This window comes from Prinia subflava, assembly GCF_021018805.1.
Source record: "Prinia subflava isolate CZ2003 ecotype Zambia chromosome W unlocalized genomic scaffold, Cam_Psub_1.2 scaffold_37_NEW, whole genome shotgun sequence".
NCBI lineage: Eukaryota > Metazoa > Chordata > Aves > Passeriformes > Cisticolidae > Prinia > Prinia subflava.
The window spans coordinates 124,197-146,798 of record NW_026960612.1 but is presented as its reverse complement, the minus strand read 5'-3'; the positions used below and the strand labels follow the sequence as shown (position 1 = coordinate 146,798).

General features: G+C 39.3%; 1 protein-coding gene across 4 annotated transcripts in view; it reads right to left on the bottom strand.

The window, feature by feature from the left end:
* Window positions 1-4,940: 4,940 nt before the first annotated feature.
* Window positions 4,941-22,602, bottom strand: part of LOC134565159 (methylcytosine dioxygenase TET2-like) — a 91,836-nt gene continuing 74,174 nt past the window's right edge. For 2 of the 4 annotated variants that reach the window (XM_063424616.1, XM_063424618.1), the window contains exons 4-10: window positions 19,945-20,038; window positions 18,624-18,832; window positions 17,664-17,814; window positions 15,387-15,476; window positions 12,724-12,861; window positions 10,981-11,341; window positions 4,941-9,725 (exon numbers count right to left, since the gene is read on the bottom strand). In XM_063424616.1, coding sequence (XP_063280686.1) covers window positions 8,311-9,725; window positions 10,981-11,341; window positions 12,724-12,861; window positions 15,387-15,476; window positions 17,664-17,814; window positions 18,624-18,832; window positions 19,945-20,038 — 2,458 coding nt within the window. In that variant the 3' untranslated portion in view covers window positions 4,941-8,310. The remainder of the gene's footprint in view (window positions 9,726-10,980; window positions 11,342-12,723; window positions 12,862-15,386; window positions 15,477-17,663; window positions 17,815-18,623; window positions 18,833-19,944; window positions 20,039-22,602) is intronic. The other 2 variants (XM_063424617.1, XM_063424619.1) reach the window with 2 other exon arrangements.

The window sequence follows — 22,602 nt, the reverse complement described above, 5'->3', positions numbered from 1 at the left end:
TATATATATATATCCTTGTACATAGAGAATTACTAGTGCCTGTTAAGTAAGAAATACCTGAAGAACAGTGAGAAACTACAGTTAAGAAGTGTCAAAGATGATTTGCCTAGAAATTAAAAAAAAAACAAAAACCAAAAAACAAACAAACAAACAAAAAAAACCCCAAAGAAATAGAGGGCAAGACTGGGTTGGCCGCTGTACTTGCCATCGAGAAGATCATATACACCTGCTGTGGGTTGCACCCCCATAGGCAGGAAAGGTGGGAGTATAAGCCATACCAGACCTCTGTTATTCCTTTTACTGTCACTCATTTTTTGTCTTTTCCCTCCTGGGATTCCGGCAAAGTCATGGCACAAGTGTTACCAAAAGCTGTATGTAGAAAGACACCGAAGTTCCTTTTTTATCACACACACTCGTGTCAACAGCCACTGTTATAACCCATCCAAATAAAGTAATTGTGTGCACAACAAGGAGAAATACTGGACTGTAGAAAACTTAAGAAACTCTGGTAACAGGTTGAGAAGTAAATACCCCAAAGGAGAGAGATAGATTTGTTTCAAAGCACCAGATGGCTTATTTTAGATATGTAGAAAAAGAGCCTACCCAAGACTCCCCTCCCAGTAGAAAAAGAGTTGTACTGTGAGAATCATACAACCAAGATTTTTTTACCAAGACCAAATAGAGATCAATTAAAAGTACCAGTTTATCAAGACCTAAAGAGAAATAAAAGAAATTTGATTGGACGATTTCAAAAGTGAAGAGATGATGAATGGCCTCCTGAACGCATATTAGAAACACATAGGCCAGCTACATAGGCACAAGATGGGAGTTGGGGATATTGAACCCCAATTTATATGCTGAATCGCATCATAAGACTCCAGGCTGTTGTAGAAATAATAACAAAAAAAATTAGGCATTGGAATTAATATCGAGTCAACAATGCCAAACAAGGGCTGCCATATATCAAAATAAGTTAGCTTTTAACTATTTGTTAGCTGAAGAAGTGTTTGTAAAAAATTTAATACATCAGATTGTTGTTTAAAAGTAGATGACAATGGACATGCTGTTCTAGATACAGTCAATGATATCAGAAAAATAGCCCATATACTGGCTCAAAAATGGGAATCAATGCTGAAAGCCAGCTGGTGAGATAACCTGTTGAGAACAGAATAGTGGAAGAAGCTAGGCTTCTTCCTTTTGTGCGCTACAGCTAGTTTGATATTTCTTCCTTGTTTGATCTCCTGTTTTATTTGGCTAATCACCAGTGTTGTCCAAAGTATGCAAGTGGTAACAATGCCCATGGACCCAAATCTGGCTACATCTAGAACAGCACAAAAGATCATGGTGTTTAAGAAACAGAATAATATAGAAGACCCTTTTGAAGAAGCAAGTGATTTGTGAAAAAAATGAACGAATGATGGAGGCAAGAAAACAAAGAATATTGCTCAAGCCAAATGATTTATAAAAGAGAACGAGAGAGGATTGTTATAAATGCATATTATATGACTGGCTTTTTGCAGATATTAAAATGAATATCCCATGTGTTATGTTGGGAAGTTATGCTGTATTCATATAGTTTCTTTTAGTAATATGGTAAATGTAGTTTTTAGGTTATAGCATAATAGTAAAATAGAAACTCTGTTAGGTAAAGATGCTTTTGTAATTAGCTCAAGAAATAGAGAACATAACCAAAGAATTTTTTTCACAGTATCCTAGTGAAATAAATCCCCCTGTAGCACCTCCAATGTTCCAAGGCTAGCTCAGTCCTTAGAGGGCTTTGGAGGAATATTTCATGGACAGGACAAAGGATTCCAAAGGAGGCTCTGACCCCCAGCTGTAGTTCAAGACGTTTATTCCAGGTGGTAACCAGAGGGGAAAGAGGACGAGTGTGGAAGGAGAGGGTCTTTTCTGGGCTTCTCCCAGGGAGGGGTAATTGGACACAGCCAATAGGGTCACAAAGGGGAGGAAGGGTTAAACTACATGGTTACAAGCTCTAGGGGTCCCTGAGGGGGGAGAAACCATTCCCCAGGGGAATGTAACATCTTAGCTGGATAAGAGATAGCAGCAACAACTCTAAAAAGGCTCTGAAGAAAGATTTATGGCATAGCCCAGGTGACAGTATGGAGCCATGAGAAGGCCAGATTTATAGATGGAAAGGAGAAGGGGGGGAGTTGAGATTAAACAGAAACACCTAAAATTGGAATGTTTGAATCATGTATGTAATATATGAATATTCAACACACTAGTGTTTTTAAGGGATGACTCTTTTGTTAGGAAGTGAACCCGCATGGTGAATCCCATGTGAAGGTATCCAGGCACCTGTAAAGAATACTTTTGTTCTTATTGTCTCCTGATTGTCTATTTGTATTTTTTATTAAACTTTTAAATTTTACCAAGTGAACCTCGTTTTTCACACCCACGACTTAATCTCTGCCTTCTGTAAGTTGCTTTGCTTCTCCAAGAGAAATCTGTTGTGTTTTTCTTTCATCCTTTTTTGTATGGCTACTTTTCCATATCTCTGAACACCATCACCTGTTGTTCTTAGTTTTTGCTTGGGGTTTGTTCACCCAACTTTGGCTTGTCACCACAGGCTTTCCAGTCATTCCCCTAAAAAAGCTGTATTGTCCTCTCTGTGAGATGTCAAAAGGTGGGAAATGACAATAAATAGGGAAGTGAAGAGGAAAGGTGAGGCAGAAGCTACTTGGATGCTCAGCTGTGCATTCCCAGTTGTAACTGTTATGAACAACTTTATAAGTTAATCGATTGTTACCATGTTTTGGTAATTGTTAAATGTTACTATGTTAAATGTTGATCACCAAGATGAATGCATAGACTCTGTTAATCACCCATATTGTTAATTATCCTAACCAACAGTCCCTTACCTGTATTCTTTTTTCATTGGGTATAGCCTCTGCTGCTCCCCAAAATGGCACACAATAAGCAAATGAAAGGACACTGAGACACTGAGTACTACTCAGAGCTAAAGAACCCTTAAGACAAAGAGCCAGTGTAAAATCCAAGACTAGAAATAGTACCCCTAGACTGGCGTAGCAGTGGAGAAGATAAAACCACCAAGCAAAGCAACTCCACTATGTCGCCGTGACCTAAACAGTTCTTCATCTGCAGGACCCCCGCCCCCCCAAGACAACGAGCTGAAGCGGTCTTCCTGGCGCACCCCTGAGGACGGAAGCCCCAGCTCTGCTGTGTAGCAAAGCTGCCTACCACCTTCTCCACATAGCCGAAGGGAGCAGCAGCAGTGTGCATGACCCCGTGGGCCCCCAACCAGAGCTGATTTCTTAATAAAGGCATTAAAAAGGAGCAGGTCTCCTTGCCCTTTTATTTCAGTAACCACTGTATGGGGGCTACAGCCGGTGGTTTGGGTGGTGATGGTGGTGGTGTCACGACACCCTGAGGCACAGCAGCAAACTGCCCAAGTCTTGGGAAGGGCCTGTGTTCCTGGGACAAGTGCTATTGGAAGGTCTGGTTTGACTTCCCTGTGGTCTTGGCTATGAGCGCATTGTGCTGTGTTAGCACCTCTGGAATGAGATCTCTAGATGTGCACTGAAGAAATTATGCTGAAAGGCAGCCAGTGGGGATGTTCATAAATGGCAGAATTCTTTTCCAAGGAAGGCTGAAGGGCTGCAAGAGCTCTGTTAAAGCCAGTGCCTCCGTCTGTTCAGCTGGCTGATGCAGCAAAGTGCGCCTGGGCACAGAACAACACTTGGCTACTGCGGGGTGCTAGCCTGCCCTCAAGACATTCCCATATGGGAATACACTGAGAGCCAGGGGGAACATTACAGATTGCTGAGTTTTAAATTGCTGCATTTCCAAGACACTGAGTGATCTGAATGTGCGTAGCAGGGGGGCTTTCCAAGGTGTATGGCATTGATGGACTGGGTGACCAGTGCTGACAACAAACTCAGGCTCTTAAAAAAGGAAGCTTGAGAATTGCAATTGTCACAGAAACATTTTGCAACTGTGGAGAGAGCAATTTCTGTCTTTTCCACAGAATAGGCTATTTCAGAATTCAGTCCTGATATCCCATGAAGTTAAACAAAGGGACCAGGAGAACAAGCTTTTGTCTGATTACTCCAAGAATGTATGTCCTAGTATTGATTCAGATACACTTTCTTACTGCTTCTGCTTTTCTCTAGCTTGTGAGTGATTTAGATTATACATGTGGTTTTGGGGTTTTATAGTTTTGGGGTTTTTCTTGGTCACAGAATAATTTAGGTTAGAAAAGACATTTAAGGTCATTAAGTCTAACTGTAAACTTATACTGCCAAGTCCACCACTAAACCATGTCCACAGGTGCCATGTGTATGGGTCTTTTGAATAGCTCCAGGGATGGTGACTCAACCACTTCCCTGGACAGCCTTTTCCAATCTTATAACCCTCTTGGTGATGAAATTTTTCCTAACATCCAGTCTAACCCTCTCCTGGCACAATACTATTTCTTAGAGCATCCCACCATTTGGGAGTGATTTGAAATAAAGTATAAAAATGCTTAACCAGGTACAGCTAAATACCCTAAACAAACCAATGAATGCTTAGAGTCTTCCCCTTGTCCTGCCTCTGCTAGGTGTGCATTTGTGGCTGTTACTTGAGCAGTGAGGGCACTGGAACAGTGAATATGCCATATTCATTTGTGTACACAAACACCAATGGAAAACCAGCAGTTAAGCTCTACTGTCTCTTCCTGCCCATAAAAATGCCTCCCTCCTTCCCTGTAAATACAGCTTTTATGAAGCAGTAGCCTGGGGTCAGCAGCCTGTGTCCCAACCTGTTAGAGGTAAGAGTCAAAGCAGAACTAGGAATAACTGTGATGCCTAGGCTTCCTGTTTTGAAGTCCCTAGTGATGCACTTTGTTTGAGTGTGATGCCTGCTATTTTGTTAGCTGGTAAAAATGACAAGGAAAGATAAGTTTCTACAAGACAGACTTAGAATGCATTAAATAAATATAAATTTTATTAAAAACATCCACATCTCAGAGTTATCAGGAATGATATAATAATAACTTTCAGATAACCTGCATTACATTACAATACTTACAGTATTTATAACCATCCTCAGATTCTTTTCATAGACATACCAAACATCTCATGAAAATGAATGAAACTAAAGTAAAATAAAGTAGAACATAAGCATAGAAAACGCACACAGAAGTTCATTGCCTTAGTGTCAAACTGCTAAAGTTTCCTACACAAGTTAACCACTAGCTTTAGAAGTGAACTTTATACTGCTGTGCGTCAATCAAGATGAAAAATTCATTCAAGTAAAGTTGACAACTCTCAGAAGCATCTTCAAGTATGGCTATAGTCAACCTGATAATCCTATACAAGCAACTCTGTCTGCGTTGTCATTCATTCCAACTGAGGCAGGGTTCTGTACACCAAAAATTACAGCTCAGGTATTTACAATAAAAAACTGATTCACCAACTAAGCTTCCTGCTCCTGCTGCCAGCAGTTTGGCAAATGACAGTGCATGGCATATTAACCAGACATCTACTATGGATTACATGAATTATATAGGAAAAAAAAAATTACCAAAAGATGAAGATATATAATGAATTACTTAATATGACATATAACCATCATTTTTTTTCCAAAAGGCAAAACTTTTGTTTCAATGAGTGGATAAAGTCACAGACTGAGAAAAGACAGAATTGCCATAATAAATATTTGACCATTAAACTCAAAGGCCTCCTTTGATTTACTTGAGTTAGGCTGTGATTCTGTTGGATAGATTTTCTTTTGACCAAATTTAATCTTACAGTATATTGCACAAGATACAGCTGGGACATGGAGGTTTGAGTGTTTAGGGAAGCCCTTGTACAGACTGTACCTTTTTATATTTTATTTTATTCATTACAGTATTCAAGAAGCCTTGTTTAGAGAGTGACCCAAACAACTCTAGCAGTCACTTGCCAAATCCCCGCCTTACATTTTTCCCTTTAATCAGCTCAGTGCATTCTACTTTCTTTTTGTTTAATCATTTGAAACAGTTAAAACATTCTAAATCTCTTAATTCTTCTGTTAAAGAGCTATCAAATTTACAAAATTAGTTTTTGTTACACAATACATGTACAAGAAAAATAAGAGAAGGGATTCAAAAGAAAAACATTAAATCCCTGAAAAAAACCAAAACAAAACCAAAAAACCCAAGAATAATATATTTAACCTACAACAGCTTTACATACACACAGGTGACATGTTGGCATAGGAGAACATGAGCTGAAATATCCCTGAATTTTTAGAACCCAAAAAAAAAAGAAGAAAAAAAACAAGCTGCAAGCTGAAGTTCAAGTTATACTTGCTAAAATGTCAAGTATCGAGAGGTTTTTTTTGTTTAGTTTTTTTGTTTGATTTTTTCGAAGGCTATTGGGGGAAAAGATGGTATACAATATATAAACTTTCACACTCAGTTTAATATCCTATTGCCAAACTAGTGTTGAGGTATATGACAAGTAGGAACATCACTCAAACCTTTTAATGTACTTTTCACTCACATTATGATATATTTGTAGCAGGCTGAGTAGCACCATGATGTAAATTCAGCTCAAAAACCAAATATATAGATTTAATATTTTTACAGTACTAAAATACTAAAGCATTGAGTTAAAAAAAGTTTTGTTTACAATTTAATTTACTATACAACTCTCCTGCTTTTTTTTTTTTTTTAATAGAAATTAATGATTTAAAACCACCACAGCAAGCCAGATGCCTATTTTTTTTTTTATTAATCAACGGAATCGTACAGAACTATCCCTGTTTCATTCATCTTGTGTAGGCATCTGTCTGCTCAGTCTTCCTGGAAAAGAGGCCACTTGCACCAAGAAATTGCACCACAATGTACATAATTATCAACACAAAAGCAGTTCTGCCATTCCATAGTGGGAGCGCATAGATCTCTAGAAACAGCAGAAGCCCAAGCTAACTAGGTGTAGTTTGTTGCATGCTGCTAATTATTACCTGTGGTTAATATAAAATTCTTTCCTTAAAAATGTACATATTTGAGCAATGAACTTGTCATAATAATTTTAGAAAACAGTTTACAGTATACCTGTGTGAGATGAGCACCAGAAAAAATGTGTTTTGTATACTAAAGTATTCCCTTATATCCAGTAAGCCCCATTTTTACCATAACTGACTGTATTAAAAATGGATATGTAACCCACTAGCTGATGCATGGCTAAACCAAAGTATTTAAAAGCTTTCTTAGTTTTAAAAAAATATCTTTACATTTTAAAATCAAAGTAAACTCTTTTTTTTTTTTTAATGTCTTAGTACCTCAGCATTGTTCAAGTTGCCAAGCTTAGGTAGACAAAGTGCTTTTGAAACACTATTTAAAAAAAATTCTCTCTATTTTATTGTCTTTTTCTAAGACTTGACTGGATGAGCAAAATCCAGAGGTCTTTGTAATTCCCATATGTTAAAAAGTAAGGTTATTTTAACACCAGGTAACTTCAGTACATACATGAATGAAAAGGTCCTCCCTGTTGCTGAAGAACATTTGGCTACATCATTGACATTTTGTTATAAAGCCATTAGCTGTTTGACTGATAAAATAGACACCATTTTCTTAGCACCATGGTTTTAGAATATTCAAATTCAGTGTTTTTCTGTCTATTTGTCTTATACTTATCTACTTTGTTAAATAAAATCAAAAGACTATTAAGATTACAGTAAAAACTGCATGTTAAAAAGCCATAATTTCAGTATTCCAGTACATCGTAGATTCAGCACCAGATGTTATTTTAAGATTCCTGCACTTGCAATACTGCAGTATTATTTTTAAAGGTTTTTTTTTTCTCCTGTTCCATGACTATGCAAACTTGATGACATTAAAAGTGGCCACAGATGTGCAAAACTGTAAGGGAAAAAAAATTCCATTTGCAGATTATCTCTCAGTAATAGAGACAGTGTTTTCCAATGTAAATTGTGAAACACTTGGTAGTGTTCTCTCCTTTTATCTTTCCTTTTATTTTCTTCTTCTGTTTATTTGGTGTTTTGGGTTTTTTTTGTTTGTTTGTTTGTTTTTTGTTTTTTTGTTTTTTTGTTTGGTTTTCTTTTGCATAGGATGCTTTGGTCTTGTTTCCTACGTGCCATCTGTGACCACTTAAAAATCAGTGGAAAACAAGTGCTCTAGTGAGATTTACCTCTTTTTGCTGGTGTGCCGAGGCTTCTTCCACAGATGAGTCCCATAAAAACACTCTTTTCTTCTCCACTCTTGCCTTCCACGAAACCTAAAACCTACTACCCTAGTGACAAGGTGTTTTTTCAAATGAGGTAACCAACCAAGGTGTGAAGTCAGATATATCGGTTGTAAGGCCCTGTAACCTGTGTAAAGGCATATGGAGATGTGGTTACAGTGGAGTCTGTGGTGACCGACAGCGTCCTTTGTGCCAGGGACTTGATGAAGCGCAGGTACGTTGGCTCAGAGGGCTCGTGGGGCTCCACAGGCTCCCGCTTGGCTTTTTTGCTGTAGGATTTCTGAGGCACATAGTCTGGACCATGCTTGTCACATTCCTCTTCTTTCTCTCTTGCCTTCTCAGCCATCTTTGCCTCCCACAAAGCCAGACCATGTTTTGGCTCATTCATGCTCTTGTGCTGGTAAAATACAAGGGATATTCTGGTGGGATGGTTCCTGTTGGGATTTTTTAAGGGAGTTGTTGCATGGAGCTCACGTTTTGCACACTCTATGAGAATTGACCCATGAGATGGAGCAACTGCCACTCCTCCAATTTCTGGATCTAGAAAGTTCTGCTCACTATCTGACCAGACTTCATTGGGATCCTCTGCTTTTTCTGGATTTAGCACCTCAGTTTTATCTAAACCACCCTGGGGAGTAGTCCTGTCATGGTTTTGACCTGGAAGCATGTTAGACAAACCATTAACTGCATGTGAAATCATTTTGGTATCCTTATTTTGGAGATGCAGTGAATTAGGAGGACCACTAAACATACTTGGAGCAGAATGGTAGTCATGTGATAAATGTGGGGGGGGTTGCATATGATGATGTTCACCTGTTTTACTCATGGAGGTATAATCCATGCTTGGATTACTCAGATTAGATTTTAACCTTGAGGCAACCTTCATAAAATGGCCATTGGCCTCATGGGTTGAGTAAGAGGAAAATGACCCTATGTGGTGTAAATTTGCTCTAATGGTGCAATTACTGAAGGAGTCTACCTGCATATTTTGGTTTCCATAATTCAAGTACTTGGGACCAAAACTCTGGTTATTCCCAAACCCATGCTGGTATAATGTTTGAATGGGTGGCAGACGTAGTTTAGACATATGGTCTTGGCTCTGGCAACTATACAAGTCCATGTGCTGATGCTGGGAAGAGTAGGAGCCCAAGTAAGAGGGGCAGTTGTCCATAGCTATGTTTCCATTGCATTGGTAGGGGGGATATTGGTTATTTTGGCTTAAAGATCCTGAATAAGGGTTCATGGGACTAGAAGAATTCAAATAAGACCCCACAGACTGTGATGAGGTTGTATAGAGGTTCATGGGATTGGACCCTCCATATGGATCTGAAGTGTACGAAGAGTTTGGATAATCATTGGCTGGATTAGGCAACCTTCCATAGAGATTTGCAGAACCTGAACCTGAGTAAGAGTTAATGGAATTTGACTGAGGGTTGTTAGAGAGAGAGCGCTGTGGCTGCTGCTGCTGCTGTTGCTGCTGTTGTGTGGCTGGTCCTGAAAGACGTAAAAGATCTGTAGATGAGATGTAAAAAGGAAAAACAAACAACCACATAACAAACAGGCTTTTAAAAAAAAGGCCCCAAACCAACCACCCACCCAACAAATTAAATACTTTATATGAAATTTCTAAGAAAAGTAGGTTCATTAACACACTCCCTTTCTCATATCTCAAACACCATCCTTTAAGAAGCTGAATAAATACTCTTCCTTTTTGGCCTGTATCCAACAAGATGAGATGCTAGTAGACATGGGGAAAAAAGGACAGCACAGACTGTTCAGAGTGACATGCACAAAATCCAAAGAGTTGAATCATCTTTTAAGTAGCCCATGAAATGGAGCATCAAAGTGCTCCCAAACAGCCGTGCACAAAGTGACTTTCTTTTCCCCAAGAATAAATAATTCTTCTCATCTACATGAATACAACTGACTGCAAGAGATGTCCCTAGCAGTGTGTTAAAACCAGCAGTCACTGATAGACAGAACAGTGCAGTAATAAGTGACATTTACTGAAGATATACGAGCAAAAATACCATTTGTTAAGTGCAATGGCATCATTTAATGGTCACAACCCTTGCCTGGATCATGGGACAGCTGACTTCTATTCACAGGTATTTCAGTGACCTTCTGGGTGGCCCTGCATGCTTTTTTCCTCTCTAATAAAACTGCTGCAACAATAAAATAGTTATAACATATAACTCCTTTTAGTTATAATAGTGATAACTCCTTTGCTCAGGACTCTCAAATCTGCTGCAGAGAACTGACATAAACTCTTACTCCACTACGGAAAACCTGCTTTGCTTTTGGTCTTGAGGCAGAGTGTAAATAGTGGTAAAGAGGTAATGCTTGCATCTCCTGAAATTAGGAGGTTCTGTCACAGTGCCAGACATTGAGTGATGTGCAGGTCATTCTTTGGCAGCAGCACCACACACTTCTCTTCATGGCTTCTAGCACTACTAGTCCTTTAAAGGTACTGTACAATACACTGGATGGCAAGCAGAGTTTGTTTCTAGATTTCTACAGGTGTTTACTATCCAACAGAAAAAGGTTTCTTATTGCAACTTTTCTTTATTTTTTCTTCTCTGGAGTTGTCTAAATTTGGCACTCTAGTATTTACAAAATATTGATATTCACTTTGAAGAAATCTCTTGCCTTTTTAGTTCAATACATTCTTGGGCTGAAAATAATGGTTTTCTTGAGGCTGATTATAACAGGCCCTGATTTGTAGGATGCTTAGCACTGCTGACCCTGCTCAGATTCCTTTGTTTACCTGCCAGCTGCTTTGCATGACCTGCTGCTTCAGAGGTGCCTTGCTTGTTGCGTGCTGCAGCAGACTTCTCTCTCTCAGCTTTGCTAGACCCATTTTCCAATGAGGAAATCTTTTCTGCAGCTGCTTTCTTTGCTTCTAGCTTCCTTTGCCGACAGGTCTTAACAGGCTCTGCTAAAATCCTTACTTTTCGTCGAAAGGAGGTAAGGACCTGGATGCTGCCGTTCCTCTTCTTCTCCTCCTGGCCCTCAGTGCTTCCAAACTCATCCACATCAGAGACTTTGTATAATGGGAGCACATGGAGCTGCTCATCTTCTGGTGTTTGGCCAATTTCACGATTGTCTTCTCTAGTCAGTGTGCAAACCTGTTAGAAAAGTGTATTAGAGATCTGAAACTTTACCTATGCATTGTGCCTTGCCCTGACACTGTCAGCACTGGCATCTGGCAAGTTCTTCGTAAATTCTAAGTTTCTGTGCAATTTTTGCATATCACAACAAGCCTTCAAATGTAATTTCTTCCATTGCTTTGTTGGACAGTGTTAAAAGAAACAGAAGGTGTATAGATATCTATTTATTTTACTTGTGCTGAAATGAACAATATAGTTAGGGATTACTGTCATGTGAAATAAACTCTGATCCATTGTACTGTGGCCAGAGAGCTAAAGCAGTGGCATCTGCAACTTTGTACTCACCTGAAGATTCTTTCACTACAGTACATGAGGTAGATACCTATTAGAGAGAGTGTGCAATATAACACACTCAAGTTATACAACATAAGTGTTGTACTTCACATCCCCTTACAGTGTAACTGTAATGTTAATAACAAGATTTAGGGGAGTTACTGTTGTCATGCAGCAAACCTGTTGTATTAGTTCTAGCTAGAACAGGTATTGGGAGGATCTTTGTGGATAAAGATTCTGGTAGGGACATATTCTACAGCAAAATTATTGTCCCAGCTTTGGGAAGAAAGCTCAACTGGAAATGTACATTGTATTGGTGGTGATTAACTTGTGAATTAAGTCAGACCCTGTAAATAGGAAAAATTCAGTTTGAATTGAAAAGGTAGATACTCTCTTTGGTTGTAATAAGAGCTGCACTGTGAATCTAGGGAGCTGCTTCAAACTACAGCCTTTATGATTATTCAGAACTGAAGAGTATTCTTTCCTATGTTTGGCCCAACTGTTTTGTCACAGAAATAATCCAACATACATTGAAAACCAGCTTGCTTTTCTAGTATCTTCTACAGAACTTCTGCTGTACCTGCCAGAAATCAGAACTGAGGAGAGTAAAGGGTACATGGATTTGTAGACTTTCTGCTCATCCAAAGCAGGAATAAAACCCAAAATTTCCAAAACAATCTCAGAAAGGAGTTATTTGTTTCTACTTCTATTTTATTAGAAGATATAATCCAAAGTTGTTAGAAAAAGAAGGGTTTCAAGAGGATAAATATGAACTATTTTGTGCCAGGAACACTGAAACAGGCATTTCAGCTCTGCTGGGACCTTCTTTCCACAGTTCCTCTTTTACCAGGTCTGTGTTAAACCTTTCTTTAATACACCGTAAGTCTCATTCATTTGAAAGAAAAATGTGTAGATGTGTAGTGGGTAATAAGTTAGCTTAGTTACTGCCTAATTTTTTTTTAATTAATTTGCATTATGCAGTATAAATTTAAATAGAGAGGAGATAATGAATCAGTGCCACGAGCTGAGTGCTGGAGTGAGGAGGCTGTTACACGTCCCAGACTTACCAGAGTACTCCCATTTTGCATATTGTGCAAGTCTCTGTGAGCATGAGCACAGAAGTCGAGGCAGGCAGTGACCCCTGAGAATGGGCGACCTTCCTTCAAACCCAGGCGACACTCAGGGGCTCTGTGTTCGTACTCGATCTGGAGAGACAGGACAGGTTTCACTGGGTGCTTCAGGACACCGAGTGCACAAAGAGTGCTCTGCTGTGACAAAGGGTAGGTCTCCCTCATGTCTTGGAGATGACAACAAACATCTTGAAAGCAAATAAACTACAGCAATTTGATGGCCGTTTTGTATCCATGCTTCATTCCTTGCTGCTTTTTTCCCTGGTACTGTCAGTTTCTGGCGTGATTGTGAAATTGGTGAATAATACTTTTCCTTGTGTATTACTTCTGATTTTCTGCCAGGGGTTGGTGTTTTTACATGACAAATGCAGTGCATGGTTTCTGTGACTGGCACTCTGAGAGTGATGTTTGTGTAGACTGGAAGTACACCAAGCTATTAAGGGAAAATAGCTTTAGAAAACTGACTTCAGAATGACTTAATGAAAAATAATAATTTGCTTTTTGATTTGTAATATTTTGGCATGCTAAACATGTATTTCATTAGCTTAAGTACAAATCTAACCCCTGGCTAAAAAGAGAGAGAATTCAGTCAAGACAGTACTTTGTACCTATGCAGTCATGATTAAGGAGCTTTACAAAGAACTCATAATGCAACAACAGACCTTACACAAAAAGAAAGGATTTTGTAATGGAAGATAAAGCCTTAGAAAAATTATGGTTTCATATTTTATTCAGAAAATTAAAAATAAAATCACATTTATAAAATGCTTTGCTGAAATTCCTGAACCTTTTAAGTGAATGCACAGAACATCTACACGTAAGGAAACTTAATGGATCCCTTTTTAAGTTAAGGTCAAATTTGAAGCTTTGCCAAGTCTTCATTCAAAATCACTAAATATATGTCTAGTTTGCTCACAGGCATTTATTTTTCAAATCTGCTTCCCTAGAATCTGCAAATAAAAGCAGAACATAACTTGAGAACTATGTAAACTTCTTTGGAATGAAATGTGAGCGATCTGAATGGTTAGCCAGACTATAATTGTCTGATCAAACTATACCAGTGCAGGTGTTCTCTGAAATGTTCTGTTCAATTCAGTTGGGAAACAGACCCTTTCCAGTTCTTGGTTCTAATCCAGAAGTGGTGTAGATTTGGATCAGAATAAATCAGGGAATTTGAAATGTGATTTTATGCTTTTTTTGGTTTTAGAACCTTTTACAATATCATACAAATTAGAACTCAATCATCTCTCTTTAAAGCTACTGACAGTAGCTCGAGTACAGTTTCCTCACAAATACAAGGTCTGCATGAAACTCCTGAAATAAGCCAAGCTATACACATGACTTATTACATAAGGTAAAAAACTGAAACCTGTAAAAGCATATATTTTCAACCAATGTTGGGCAGCATCACAGCTTACTTGGAGAAAAGTTCTTCAGTGAATTTTTGTGTGAAAAGAAAAGCAGCTCAAGCAGAGAAACAATTTATTGTTTATCACCTCATTTTTTTTCCCTTTCTTTTCCTATTTTCTCTTGCAGAATGTCTCTCAGATATTTGGACAGATAACCACAGCTAGAGTGGGCACATAGCCAGAGTTCTCACCATAATGAGTCTCCAAACATTATCTGATCAGGTAAGTGAAACTGGGTAAGTCTGCACTGAGTCTGCTTACCCTGTTTAGCTGCTACTAAATACACAGTAAATGAGTGAATTTTACAGCAGTTAATAATGGACAGTTTTGTGTTAGTTTACTGTTTCTGTTAAAGCTGAGAATTTGTCTTGTGCTGGTTGTACCGTGCTGTCAATAGAAAAGCAGGGTGATGTCACAGTTTGCAGTAGATGCTGAAAGTTTGGGCACTGTAAGTTCTGTGAATATTCCTAACAGTAGTAAACCTGAGCAATGAAAATGAAGGTCAACAGTTACATGTCTGCAGGTGGTGTGCTGTCAAATTTCAGTGTAACTATCTGAAAGACATTTTGTAATGAAATGTAGATGAGACATGGCCACACTGGGAACCTCATCACAGCTCTGAACGTGCTGCTGTCCGAGAACACCGATCCACAGAAAAGAGGCGTGCACAATCCCCTCATGCAAGAAGGCTGGTGCAGGCACTTGTGTGCATACACAGGGCTGAGTGTATTAAAATATAAAACTTCACTTTAAAATAATGTTTATAAAGGCTGTTTTGGTGAAAACTAAATTCATCTACTGCTTGAGAGAGCAGAACTGAAACTGTGGTTTCAGGACTTGAGTTCAAACTGTTGCCAATCTCACACCATATTCATGGAAGCTTTGCTAGTTTGGATGGTAAGTCATGCTAAATCAAGAAATTTGTATTTTGGAGCTGAGGAGTGAAATAATTTTATCGTGTTGATGTAGGTGAAAAGATTAATTCTGTTTAGTGGACCAAATCCTTCTAGTTTTACTTGTGAGAGCATTTTAAGTGGAACTGTTCATTTCTATTTGTCTTCACACTGATATCAAAGAAATGTTGGCACGAAATGTATATAATGGTTTGGTGCAAGGCTGAAGCATTGGGAAGTATGTTAAAAATCAGGTTATTTCCATGACTGCTCATATTCCTTTTTTCCCCCATCATACCTGGTTGTTATATGCATCAGGTGCAAGCTTCTTGTAGGTAGGTGCCATCAGGGTTGACAGATTCTGCAAATTGGATTCTAGTTTTTCTTCCTGTTAGAGATGAAACAGGGTTCAATGACATTTCCATACTGTGCATCTGGGATCAAACAAGTTAGGGTCTTTACACAATCATGTTTACACTGACAGTTGTGTAAAGGCATAAACCAATATCACTGGTGTTTAGACAGTGACTATTGTGGATCTCCTTTTAATTTTATTGTTCCAAGGCCTTTAAAGGAATGGAGCAATTATAGCAGTGTAGTGGGAAACCTGCAAAAGAACATCACATATACTCTTAATTTGGTTTATGTTAAGAAAAATCTCATTCTTCAACGTGGATAAGTTTTAGATCTAAGTGTGATAATCCTTATTATTTTCCTTTTTGGAGTTGTGGGAAAATATTACTCTTCAGAAAGCTTGAGAGAAATAACATCAGAATAGTCTAAGTAAATATGGCAAATTTAAGGGTAAGTAAATATGGCAAATTTAAGGGTTTTGCACATTGCAAGGACAACAGTTTGACATACTGAAATATTTTTACATGCAGAAATTTAAAAATATTTAAATATTGCAGCCTTCAAAAAGTTCCCCATCCTTAAGCAATGAAGAATCATGGATGTGTCTAGTAATTGGTGATATGGAGGTGGGAATGACCACACCTCCTTTTTTCTCTAAATTGTACACTGTCAAAATAAAGCCTTTAAAAAAAAATCTAAGAACGTACTCCAGAGTTGTTCCCCATCATCTAAGGATGAGAATCCCAAATTCAAAACCTCACTTGTATGAGGCCCTTATCTTTAAGTGCGTACAGAATGGTGGCATACTGGAGTGGCATATTCATTTTTAGGAGTTTTTTGTATTTAAGGAAGATGTGAAGAGCTGTGAGAAAACAGGTTTCAGAAAGGAATGCGTTTGGTGTGTTGAAAGTTTGTATTCCCTACTACGGGGCAATATCCTAGTTTGGTTTGACATGAAATTGTCAAAAAATATCTTGCTGTGACCTGGTGCCTACTGCCAGAATGTGGAGCTTTTGTATGGCCTGTAGGTTGGCATTTGTTAGTGAAACTTCTAGTTTTTATTGGTGAGGATTCTGTTTGTGCTGTCTATAAACTGTGTCTGTGCCATGGGACCCAACCCCTGGTCTGGATGCATGCTTTGGCTGCCCCCAACTTTGCAACCAGGACTGGAGGGTAAAACCCTCTTTCCTGCCTAAATCTGGCTTCCATAGGAAGTAAATCCAAGAATGCAAGTTGGAAGAGTACCCTGGTATGCTCTGGCCAGGTATCCATCTTAGAAATGTAGGTAGTTCAGGATTGCAGGCTGTGATAAAGAAGGCCTTGTGCCATAGCATGTTTGGTTGGAGGAGAGCTATTCTGTGGTTCTTGGCGCTGTAGAAGAGCAGTGGACAGGAAAACCTGTATGTTAGTTATGATGATATTCTGAACAGTGCAATCTTTTCAGCACAGGCTGTAGGATGCAGAAGTACCTGTCTCTGATCATGAGAGAGCAATGCTTGGATTTATGTAAGACATCAGAAGACAGTGAAACTGTGCACTAACCTGCCAGTACACAGGCAAGGGACTAAATCTGCTCATCCTTGCCAGAAAGTAGACTGGGCCACTGGAGTTTCACATGACTTGCTGAAGGTGTCCAGGAGTCACTGCAGTTCTAACTTCAGGGTATCTCGTGTCCAGGCTAAGGTAAATGTTTATTTCTCTGGCTCGTTTTAAACATTTGCCAGTTTGTTGTAAAACAGAGCCCGGTCTGGAAACATTCAGTGGAGCAGGACTGTATGTAGAATGAGTCTTCCTACCCTCTTCTTCCTATTGTCATCTCCGAGTTTCATCATGTTTGTCTCCATTGGACCAGTCTGCTCTGGTTCCCAGTTGCAGTGTTATGTGCCATTAGCTGGTAAACCTTCTACTGTGCCACTGGGGAATGCTCAATTGCAGGCCTACTACAGCCAGAATTATTCAGGCCGTGCCCTCTCCTCTAATTGTGAAAGCCTGCAAACATGGTTTCAAGTCTCAGGGTTTTTACCAGCTGTCAGAATTTGGACAGTCAATTCAGCTGGCTCAGTGACTGGAATCAATCGGTTTTGACTGGCAGTTATTTAATTACCCTACATGTACAGCACTCAGGGGCCTCAGGCCCTGCTCTCTTGTACTGTATTTCTATTTACAGAGTGACAGAAAACATTTTTTGCAAATGAAGCTCATTTCAGAAATAGACACCAACCTCTTTTGGGTCATCCCCCATCAGCTTAAACTTTCTTGGAATCTTGCTTCTGGCAAACTTACAACCATTGTAGTACATGCTCCAGGAGCAACCAAAGGAAAATGAAGCACCACACGTTTCAGGGTCCAGCCCTTGGCATGCACAAGTCCGTCTAAAAGATGAGAGAACACAGCTGTTAGCAGCAGGCAGGTCCCCCTGTGGTGCTCCAGCAGCGGCCATCAGCGTTCTGCCAGTGCTCCAGGGAATTAGCGGTGTAATCATCTTCCACCAGTAAATTATGAAGAAACGCAAGAGAGAGACATACACATCATAACAGAAGAATTTATCAGAGTGAATAATTTCATGGTTACAAAGCAGTGTCTTTGGGGGTTCTACACTTGTGTGAGAAATCCAGCTTTGCTCAGCTGAGGGTATATTTGTGTGGTGCCTTGTTAGGCACTGATATTCATGGTGCCTCAGGGGCTTGTGCTGACAGCACTGCAAGAATGTGGGAGCCCTCTGACAGAGGCTAAGCAATAATTCCTGAAATATAACTCTACCCATGAAGCCAAAGTAACATACAGTGATAGCTGTGGTAATTTTGGTCTAAATGTTCTTGTCTCTCAGAAAGGCATGGGAAAAAGATATAGTTCAATTTCTTTAGACTGAGGCTAGTCTGTGTCAGCTTACACAAGTATGATTTAGTGCACCCAGCTTTTATTTCAAGGTTGAGCTATCAGCTATCCTAGCCCCTGCCGAGATCCCTTATTTTAAATATATTGAGATGCTTCACAACTCTGAAAAAATGTTTTTCCCTATTTATAAGAGTGTTTACTTTGGGTTTCCGACAAAATTTTTGTTTTCAAACAGCCTGAAATAGCTGGGAAGGTTGTAGATGTTTCAGGGTAACAGCATGAATGGAGGTGCTGGGTCTGAAGATGGGGCTGCGGGCTTGGTGAGCACAGCCTTTGCTCCACTTACTCTTCATTCAAGGCACAGCGCCGGTTTGTGAGCATGCCGTACTTCCTCAGGGTGTCAGTGAGTTCAGTGTAGAGCTTATCAGCCAGGCTGGTTGGGATTCCCTCCCAGACCAGGATGAGAATCACGATGACGGCCATCTCACATGTGTGTCCTGCTCGCTCGCGCACCAAGCAGAGCAGCTTCTCCTCCTGACTGCTTCTGCGGACTACCTGCATGTACAGCAACACACACCCCAGAGCCCCAACACAAACAATGCCATTCTTAATGTGAAGAGCAAGAGAATAGGAAACTGCAGCATTACTGTGCCTGTGGGGAGGTTACTTCTACTTCTATCTTCCTCTTTGCTTCTGGCAGTTCAGTCTGTTTTTCTCACTGTGATATGGCAGGGCTACCCTTAGTGTTTAATGAAGCTGACTCTAAGAGGTTAGCTGATGGCATGGAAAGCTGTGGTGGTGGAAACCAGCTTTGTAACAGTACCCTCCATGCTCTGATTCAGCAGGAATCCTCTCCTGAATCTGTTATGGTTGTGGCGCAGATTGTTGAGCAAGAGGAAGTGGGCAGTGAGGTGTCTCCCCACACAGAACTGAGTAGTGGACACCTGTCTTAGGGTAAGAAGCAAGCAGGGAAAGGCAGGCACTAAGGAAGGGACTAAGTAACTGGACACAGGAGCTCTCTCCCCTTCCCTTCCAAACTTAAGCAGATATACTCATAACCAGCTTCACAGTTTTGTGACCTGCTCTTATTACATACAAACATTACAGTGTTGGGATGAAATCAGTAGATCAAATAAGACAGTGTCTTTCCAGTAGCATAAGCACTGAGAAGCATTTCCTAAAAAGGGTGCAGTCTGGCATGCATAAAAACTATAATGTATTAGTTTTTGCTCATCCTGTCTTTCCCCAGCAATCCAAACCTCTCAGTAATTAGTTCCAAAGTACGACAGTGTTTGCAAAGAGGGTGTCATAACACCCCTCTCCAACTGGGATGGTATTTTAAAGACATCACAGTGGTGCACTTATGAACTTATTTGTAGGCTAAAATAAAACAGCAATGAAAATGTCAGGTGGTGCAAAACTTAAATCTAAGCAAATGTGCCCTTCTGCTTAGGTTTTCATACCTTTAAATTATATTTTATTCTTGGTGTTCTCTATGCAACAAGTCAATGGAGTGAGAGATGAGTGGGAGCAGGCTACAGGCATCCCATATTTCTGCTGCTGTTGAGCTATTTTAAGTTTCTTAGTGTCAGTTAACAGGACATGTCACTGCTGTCAGCTACATGAACCATGATACTGGACTAGATTAATTTGTTTACATCACTTACCCATTTAGCAATTGGACATCCTTGAGAACTTTTGCCTTCTTTCCCAGTGTAGACAACCCTCTCAATCCTTATAGCTTTACCCTTCTGTCCAAATCTTAAACAAAACAAAAATATGTACAATAAGCAGATTCATTTGGTTCTGTGTGAACACTGAAAAGATGGAGCATATTTGCTAGTCTTATCTTAGAAAAATAAACATGGTGAATTACAGGGAAAGATGTGCAATGTGGTTTCTCTTGATGATTTTATTACAGTGGTGGACTGATATATTAAGAGAGGCAAATGTTTTTAATACATCCCAGATGGGTAAAAATTATCAATATCTTATTAATATTACCAAATATTTTAACCATTTAATTAGTGTATTTGTTATAGGTGACATTTTGAAAAGTGGACTTTAAAAAAAACCATGTCTTTCTATTTTGGTGAAGAATTTTATATTTTTCTTTTAATTTCTGGGTTGAAATAGTTTCTGTGAAATGTACATAATTAAGTTGTCATGGAACAGCTGGCATGTGTCACTCCATTAAATTTCTGTGCTTGTTTGTCTTAGTGTGAATCAGTTAAGTCAGGATTAATTGCATCATATCTATTTTTTTTAACTTTCTCATCCACTCATAAACTGTTACTTATTTACTTCTACTTGACTTCTATACTCCAGTTAGGATAACAAGGTACCCTCAAATAACACCATTTTTATGTCTTTTTGCAGCCAAGGTGGGCAGGCTCAGGTCTTGCTGAAGCATTTAAACAAGAGGATTATGCTCTCAAGGCAGGCTCCAGCTGCACATGCAAGCAGTGCTGTTGCCAGAGCAAAGAGGATCCACTTTCCAGGTGGAAATACGTGGCAAATGCCACGTGAAGGATGTCTTGACTCAATAGAAAGTGCTGGATGGGTTAAGCCATTTCCAGGCATTTCTCTGGGATTGCCCACCTGCTGAGCCCAGGAGCATACCAGGGCTCAGGGGAGGCCAGGGGCAGAAACCGCAGTGGCCGCAGTGTTCCAGACTGAGCCACCCTGGCCACTTGGCTGCTCCTTGGGCACTTCCATCACCATTTCTGGAATTCTGTCACTCTGGTTGGTGTTGACTTTTAATAGTCACGTGTGGGGACTAACTAAATCAGTCTCCTTGTTTTTTGCCTTTACCTACAGAGCAATCAAGGTATATCCCTGTTATGCAGCCATTTAGTGATGCATTAAGAACTTTTGACTCTTTTTCTTCTTGTTTTTGCACTAAAATCTTGGTGACATATTTAAGGGCCAGTATCTGTATTTAAACTTTTGTCCTGTAAAGGAAATGAAAAATGCTTATTTTCAGATGTGATCTCATAGTGAAGTTTCAGTGTCACAGGAAATTATATAAACCAAATCAAGTTGTGCTACACATGTTCTGCAGGCAACTGTTAGGTCACTTTTTCCTGCTTAAGATGTTAGTATATATTTGTTTCTTTAATTAACCACATTTAAAAAAAAAAATTAAATCTTAACATTTTCTATCAGTTTTCTAATCTGGATTACAGGACAATTGTGTGGATGCCTCTATAGAAATATGTTGTACATTACACACTGGAAATGAAATGGACTTCATCCCAAATTTTTTCAACTGTCAGAAAGGAATTTGTTCCTTATGTTTGTCATGCTTGCTTTCAGGCCAAAGCTGATTGGCTTTAAAACTAGAGCAAATCTCACTGAGCATGAAGTAGGAATTGGGAGAAGGAAGAGGTAAAATGTCTATATCCACTGTGGATTCTGCAAGAAATTAGTTCTGGTATAGCTAAAATACTAACTGTAGGTCTAAATCCAAATTCTGGCTTCTTTAGCAGAGCTGATACCTTAGCAGTCAATTCATATGCATGGGAAACCAGGTTAAAAATGCTTGAGTTGTGATTGATGTCACCAATTGCACATGTATGCTTGAGAGTATCTTTATAGTGAAGAGTTTGGGTTTTTTTACTTAGGGATACAAAATTAACTAATGAGTTCTGGAGTTCTTCAGTCAGAGAATTTCATAGTTCATACCATACAGTTGAACATTAGCCATTGTTCAAGTGGCTGCTGCTATACTCTGCTGAACCTGGCTGATTAGTTGCATGTTATCTATAATATCTCATGATTTCCTTCTGCCAACATGAAATGAAATTAAATTCAAAAAAGAAAAGAAAAAAGGTAAGGTCAATATTAAGAATGAAAAATTACTTTCCAAAGTAAAAAACCTGAAAATAAATTCATCTCTATAAATGACATTACAACTTGAATGACTTGTTTTATATATTATTTGTAAATACTAAAGAACCAGTTGATGAGAGCTCTGGAGATAACAGATGGTAAAGAATTTCTTCAGCGAGTCAGTGTTCACTCTCCCTTCCCAGAAGGAAGCTGTTTTATGTAGTTTACATGCACTTGAGCTGCTCTCAAAGCTGAAAATTACTGGGGTAAGCTGTGCACAAGAGTCACAGGGAAGGAGGTGCTAAGAAAGAGAAAGGACCTTAAGATTTAATCTGAAGGGTTTAATAGGCTGCAAGTGTCCCATGGTTGTGCAATGACGAGCACAAGCTAACAGACCTTGCTAAGAAATGGTGCTCCTTAGTTCAGACCCAGCACTGCAATAAAGCCCACTTGCTTTTGGTTCTGCAACTAGCTGGAGCTTCACTGCTGTT